Here is a 6,581-nt window from a genome sequence, read left to right as displayed (position 1 = left end):
GTATCCGATTTCACCTAAATGATGACTTCCGTGCAGGTACTCAAAAGTAGGTAGATCACTTTTACCTAAAAGTACCTTCCCGCACAGAAGGGCTGATTTGCGTCATAAAAACGCATATTTGGGTGTTTACTTTTCAGTGTAGGTTCACTTTTAACGAAAGTGAGTGACATCTCACTTAGTATAGAGTTAAATTTGACGAGCGTGTATACACCAACCATAATAGTTATCTGAAAGTAGAGTTCATTTGAATTTATCTTGTAAATATCAGAACGGTAGAGAATATTCATCCTTATTTTCACCTATACAACCAAGTCGTTATTCCTACTAAAAAAACATTTCAAACGGTTTGAAAAATCCTTCAATGTTAAATAAGAAATGGGAATACTAATTTCCGATAGTGTGGTAAAAATACAGGGTGCGCCATAATTATTGCAACAAGAAACAGAGGACCTACTTAACGGTTTTTAGCAAGTGAGAGAAAATTCTTGGAATAAAAACAATTTAGCGAGTTAAAACAATTTAAAAAACAACAACTCATTCAATGTGTCCTCCTTAAGCTCTGATGACAACTCGGAGGGGCTAAGGATAAGACTCGACGATGAACCGAATATCATTGTGAGGAATTTGCTGTCAGTAAATTGAGAAAAGACTTCTTCAACTCGTTCAAACTTAATAGACTTTTGCTTTTATCATTTGGAGGCCACTCATCTTTGGAGAAAGAGGGAAAGTAGGACTTGTACCGGTCTTGAACGGTCTACTTTGTGTAAGCCGGGGTACCGTCTTGCATAAAAGTCCAGTTTTGATTGTTATTCACTTTCTGGGCGCAACAAATATCGACCTGCAAACCGGCTTTGCATTTTTGTTGCAATAAATATGTGGCACCCTGTACAATTCGAACGAAGTCAAAAATAGGGCTGATTATCTTCCACCTGCGAATTATATTTTTTTTTTAATAAACATTAGATATAAGGAGCTTCGAAATCAGGAGAAATCATTTTTCTACAAAATAGTATTTTATAACGAGAAAAAATTTATTCGCAGCGTTCCATATATCTTGATTATTTATAACAGGTTTTAAAGCATGCTGTATATTGTTAGTATTGACTGATCGCTACTCCAAAAATAATTCTAATACTTAAAAATACAAAATAAATCAATATATCGTTTTTGAGGAGTTCCTTCATTTGACACGAACCAACATATTCAAATTAGCTTTTTCCCAATAAACATTAAGACAAAAAAAATCATAAAAAATTTCACCACAGATCTACATCCTAGCAGAATGCACATTGACAAGTCTAGTTTCATTACCCGGGCTAAGAAAATGCACGCATTTTGCTATCCCTCGCCCACATCATTATCATACGACGATAACAAAATTCAATTTAGCGGAAAAAATAAAACCATACCGCTTCCACCGGCGGAGCGGTAGTGATCCCCGCTAGGATTGGCACCAGTCCCCTCTTGATAGTCTTCTCGACTGCTAGAATTAGGCTGAGGACGCCGCTGACGATCCAGATCAATGCCAATCAACTCGATGTGCGCTCGTTGCGGCTGCCCTCGGCTCTGTTCCTCATCCGTCTGTCATATGTTGTAGTCTTTGGTTAGATGAACCTCTATGTCGACACGACAAATGGGACAGTGTTTGTTTGTAACCAACCACTGGTCAACGCAGTCCTTGTGGAATAAATGCATGCACGGAAGACGTCTGTAATGTAACACTTGAGTTTATCAAAATGTCAACATCAAAATTAGGGATCCTACGAACCTCACGTCGTTATCAATCTCAAACTGAGACAGACAAATTGTGCACTTTTCGCTGTCCTCGTCCGTTTCACTGGCGCGGCGTAGACGTTTATACTTGTGGGGAAACGTGTTGTGCTCGATCATTTCCTTAAACCGAAACAATTAGTTAGATACATGTAAACAGAGCCACTTCCAGTTTCGACAAACCTGTGTAGCACCTCGGTTCGAACAGGTATCTTCAATCACACGAACAAAGCGGTTCAGGCTGGACAATAAACTTGGACGCAGCTGTGAAAAACAGGCGAAAAATTCGAAAACTAAGTATATATTATTAGACGGTAATTTTTGTTACATTTACCCCAATGCTAAAATGCACCTGTGGTGCGTTGTTTAACATTGCCTGTGGCTGGAAATGATGATACATATGATGGTGTACGTGCTGATGGTCATTCCGTCTGTTGAGCGAGAATGGAGTTAAGTTATGATATTCTCCTGGGATTAAAAAAAAACTGAGCTACCTTAATGGCGGATATACGGTGGTGTGATAAGAAACGCGTCTCGGCCTATGATTGAAAACGCGCAGATCTTGCTGATAACTATGATTCGAAGAATGATTATTATAGTTGCGCTCCGACCAATAGTTGGTACCGTCATCAAATAGCTCTCCGCGGTTGCCATGCCCGACAGCCCCAGCATGAGCTTGGCTGGAACCAGGCATGGTATTGTATGATGAATTGATCAGATTATTTCTGGATCGTAGGGTACTATGATGCGGGGACACGCGGTCGCTGTAGTCATTTAGAACGTCTCCAAACATCATCGTGCGCCGATGTAGTTCTTGCATATTGTGCTGTCTATGCCAGAGGTTTTCGTGGACCGCATATGGAGGCCGAACTCCTCCAGAGTGCAAATAACGACTTCGATTAGAATAACCGTAGTTGCGATAACCACGAGGTTCACCACCTGGATTAGGGGGAGCTGGAGCTTGCCGACCGGACTCATAACTAGGTAGATTAGCTTCATTATTATATCGCATGTTGCGGTTGTTTGCGCCATCGTATTCCGCTGCATTGGGCCCCAGTCTGTTGGAGTAATCAATTGGGGTCTCAACTATTCCGTGTGTATTGAGAAACCGTTCGTGACCGACATCAGTAACGGGGGCACTCAGATTAGCTCCACCATGATGAAAACCGTGCCGATTACTGGTGTTAGCGGTAGGACTACTATTTGCTTGTCCAATGCCACTGTTTGAGGTACCAGCAGGATCATGCCAAGATACAAACGGATTGTTTCTACTAAAGCTTCCACTACAAGTGTTATCTATAACCGCTCCGGCATTACTGTTGCTGTTGTTGTTACTGTTATTGCTACCGCTTCCTCCAGCTGCACCGGGAGCTACCTCGTCGTTACCTGGCATAGGTCGGTGCATTTCGGCAGCTGGAGGTATCATTGAGAAAGTTGTCAACTGCAGAGGGGTTGGCCGCATCATGCTGGGATCCTGTCTTTGTGTTCGGTTACCTGAGTTCCAGCTGTTCATCCGTCGGCTGGAATTGGGCGACGGATTGCTGGGAAGAAATGAACGGAAATATCGCTGTGAACGAATCGGTCGTTGTAAACCCTGTTGCACGTGCGGATGCATCGGTGAGGTGTAGTCACTCATTCTGAACATTCTGCAACATAGAGTGAAATAATTATATCTACACTAAAAAAAACTAGCCACTAATAGTGAAAAAAAACTTGTCCAATCCAGTGAAGATTAGCAAGGTTAACCATCATACTTACGAAGAATTACGGGCTCCCGCACCGGAAGCAGGACAATGGGTAAATCCTGGGTTCCGACTGCTTCCACCTGCCGGACAAGGTGACGGTCCAACGTTGGGTGGAAAGTGTGGCATATCGTACAATGACGGGAAAAAATCCATGCTTTGGCTGTGATCACGATTACGATAGCTCCTTTCGGGCTCTTCGTCTGAGTTAGTCAGATCGATCGGTTCGCGGCCATCATCTGGCGGTTGATCAATTAGCACGACATCGCTTTCATCGCTAATACTGCTGGTATCCGTGACCCAGTCTAACTGCAGGTCGGGAGCTGACAGTACATCACTTTTCTGTTGGTGGTCCTCTTGAGAACCCTCTTCATTCTGTAGCTGTTCGTCTGAGCGATTTGGCAGTTTTTTCCGCTGGACAGATGGAACCTCTTCACTAGTGTTGGCGACTTCATCCACGCTACTAGAGCTAGAATTAATCACCAGCAGGTTCTGGCAGTTTGCATCATTTTGGTTCGAGTTCTGGTTATCTGCTTCGGTTTCTTTTATTATGTCTGTGGTATTGATTGGATCTACCTCAACGTTGGCCAAGCCACTGAGATCGCAATCTTCATTGTTGTCCGTACTGTTCGGATCATTTGGCAGATTAGCATCTTCTTCTTCTGTGTCGATTTCGCTGCTATCATCACTATCATAATTGTCGTCATCGTAGAAATAACGAGAATAGCGTCGTGCGTGACGGTTTCCTCGCTTTCGGAAGCAACTTTCGTTGTCCCCGTCCTGCAGTTCCTGCAAATGTCTGTTCAAGCCACTAGGGCCTGGCATAGGTTCCTCCGTAGGCACATGAGCAGCCTCCGCTATTGGCGCTTGCTTTTCTTTTTCTTCTTTCACGCTTACTAACTCTTTCTTGACGTGTGGAAGCTCTTCCGTAGATAGGTCACTATTTGTTGGTTCCGATTTGACAGCGGATTGTTGATTGTGGCAATTGCCGCAGCAGTTTTTCGAAGGTTTTTGATCCTCGCCTGATGCAGGAAAGCAGAAACCACGTGAACAGGGGCTTTCCTGTTTCACTGTTGGCTCCCGAGGAGTGGCTGCTTTTTCTCTGGAAGGTTCAGCTTGCCGTGCCTTCGGCGGAGGGGTTGCTTTTTCCTCTTTTTTTATTGGTGCAACTGGAGAATGGTACTCGCGATTACATCTTGACTCTTGCGTTACATCCGGTTCGGTTTTGATTTGATTACGAGAGTGTCTACTCAAAGGTGGCGGTTCTCTTTTAATTGGTCTGTGGTCCATGTAAGGCCCCTCACCTTGAACGGGTTTCTTTGGTCGGTTGCACATGTCGCAATTATGATGACGTTTGCGATTAAATCCTCCATGACCATTCCCATTGCCTCCGTTAGAGTGATGATGGAAGTTATAGTTAACCCAGTTGGAACCAGACTCTTCAGAAGATCGAGGCGGCCGTGAATAATTGCGTGGCCGTATGGCCGAATTGGTTCCATCCGATGACCTCGGGCCAGATTCTACGTTAACCGGTTGACGTATGCCCAGTGATGGAGATCCAGACGAGCGAGAACCAGACGGAGCAGATGAATGATACGAAGGTGAGTAGCGACTTGGTGATCCTCCTTGCGACGGGTGGTTGTGATGATGATGGTGATGATGGTGGTGCGAAGGAAAATACCCAAACTGCGTTGGTCCAAACAAACCGTAACTGGTGCGGGCTGATTCTAGATGAGCTGATGGGGGGAAGTATGGCAGCGAGTCGTAGTAACTGGTGTTACGCACCCGAGGCAGCAAAAGCGGGGGTATGTAGTCACTAGATGTGGCAAACAGAGGTGCATCCGGGTCCAAATCTGAAAGAACGAAATATTCTTATTTCACACTGTAACCACACCATGTTCCAAGTATAGTTGTCCCATGTTCTACACAAACCTTATGCATGTTCGGACAATTATGCTTGGAAAGGCAGTAGCAAAGATACAGAATAATAAACTAAATCAAAGGAATTAGTACATCTTTATCTTTATCTTTTAGTGAAATATGTTTCGGGAAATTGTTGTTAAGCTGCTTTTCATCCGCAGTTTCTACTAATTTATTCCACAAAAATTATCAGAATCTTTACAACCTTCAATAGTTTAAACATTTATGCATCATATACAATTTTACTCTGGACGTGAAAGGTTGGGAAAGACTCTAGGGAATTACACTCGCTGAAACGGTATTCTAATAAAAAAACTATAACCGGCTATTGTTTTACCTGAGACCTCAGTTGCATCGATGCTCGATTGAATTGCGGTATCCAAAATGTCTCGTATACTGTCTGGCCTAAACGTACGTCCCGTAGAACTTCCTTCCCCTGGTATGTCACCACCATCGGAGTCTGACAAGCCCCAAGCTCCAGCGCTGTCGGCCATAGCAAGAGCTATTTTATAAGGTTTATATTCTGCTGTTCTTCAACTTCTAGTTTGTACGACGTATTTTGAAAGTAAAGGTAAACTACAAGGCCGTTCTTCGGAGCAACACTGTCAGAGGAGAATTCGAGCCTAACATTCAGCACACACGGCAAACACCCATTTTTATGGTTTCAACAAATTGGCAATCAACTGTTTTTTTTTTCTCCTTTTAATGTTGATCTCAGTTTCTTGTTGAAAAAAACTTAATATGGTAATTCAGCTTTTTATGCATAATAGGCACACATCTTTCTTCATCCACCCTTCTGCCGTAACCGTAGACAGAGGAACGGGAAAGAAAAAGATCTTTCACTCAAAAGCCGCAGTCACACAACACCACATACGGAATTCAACACAGAAATTATAATTCACTATCACTTCCATTCTCTAATCAAACAAAAAAAGTGAATTTCACAGAACGATTCACCAACATTAGGCAAAATTTCAGCAGATGATGACGATCCGCTCCCTGACATTCTGCTCACTGGTGCTGCAAGAACAAACGTCGCAGTTTTCAAGAGGAGGCAGCGGACACACGTCTAGTAGGTAGTTTGGGAAACCAAAAAAAAAATTCACATCACACAAAAAAATGCATCCACTGTTACGGTGGTCTTGCGAA

The 6,581-nt window shown here is 43.2% G+C and overlaps 1 protein-coding gene across 1 annotated transcript; it reads right to left on the bottom strand.

Annotated features, from left to right (window-relative positions):
- Positions 1-1,007: 1,007 nt before the first annotated feature.
- LOC129727803 (E3 ubiquitin-protein ligase arkadia) lies at positions 1,008-6,581 on the bottom strand. The gene is made up of 8 exons (XM_055686000.1): positions 6,394-6,581; positions 5,770-6,153; positions 3,529-5,365; positions 2,265-3,416; positions 2,105-2,201; positions 1,954-2,034; positions 1,769-1,893; positions 1,008-1,708 (listed from the first exon to the last, which is right to left on the bottom strand). Exons 2-8 carry the CDS (start codon positions 5,924-5,926, stop codon positions 1,585-1,587), a joined length of 3,573 nt encoding a protein of 1,190 aa, XP_055541975.1. The 5' UTR covers positions 5,927-6,153; positions 6,394-6,581; the 3' UTR covers positions 1,008-1,584.

Source organism: Wyeomyia smithii, chromosome 3, assembly GCF_029784165.1.
Source record: "Wyeomyia smithii strain HCP4-BCI-WySm-NY-G18 chromosome 3, ASM2978416v1, whole genome shotgun sequence".
Taxonomy (NCBI): domain Eukaryota; kingdom Metazoa; phylum Arthropoda; class Insecta; order Diptera; family Culicidae; genus Wyeomyia; species Wyeomyia smithii.
The sequence above is the reverse complement of the archived record's forward strand: the minus strand, read 5'-3'. Positions and strand labels throughout refer to the sequence as shown.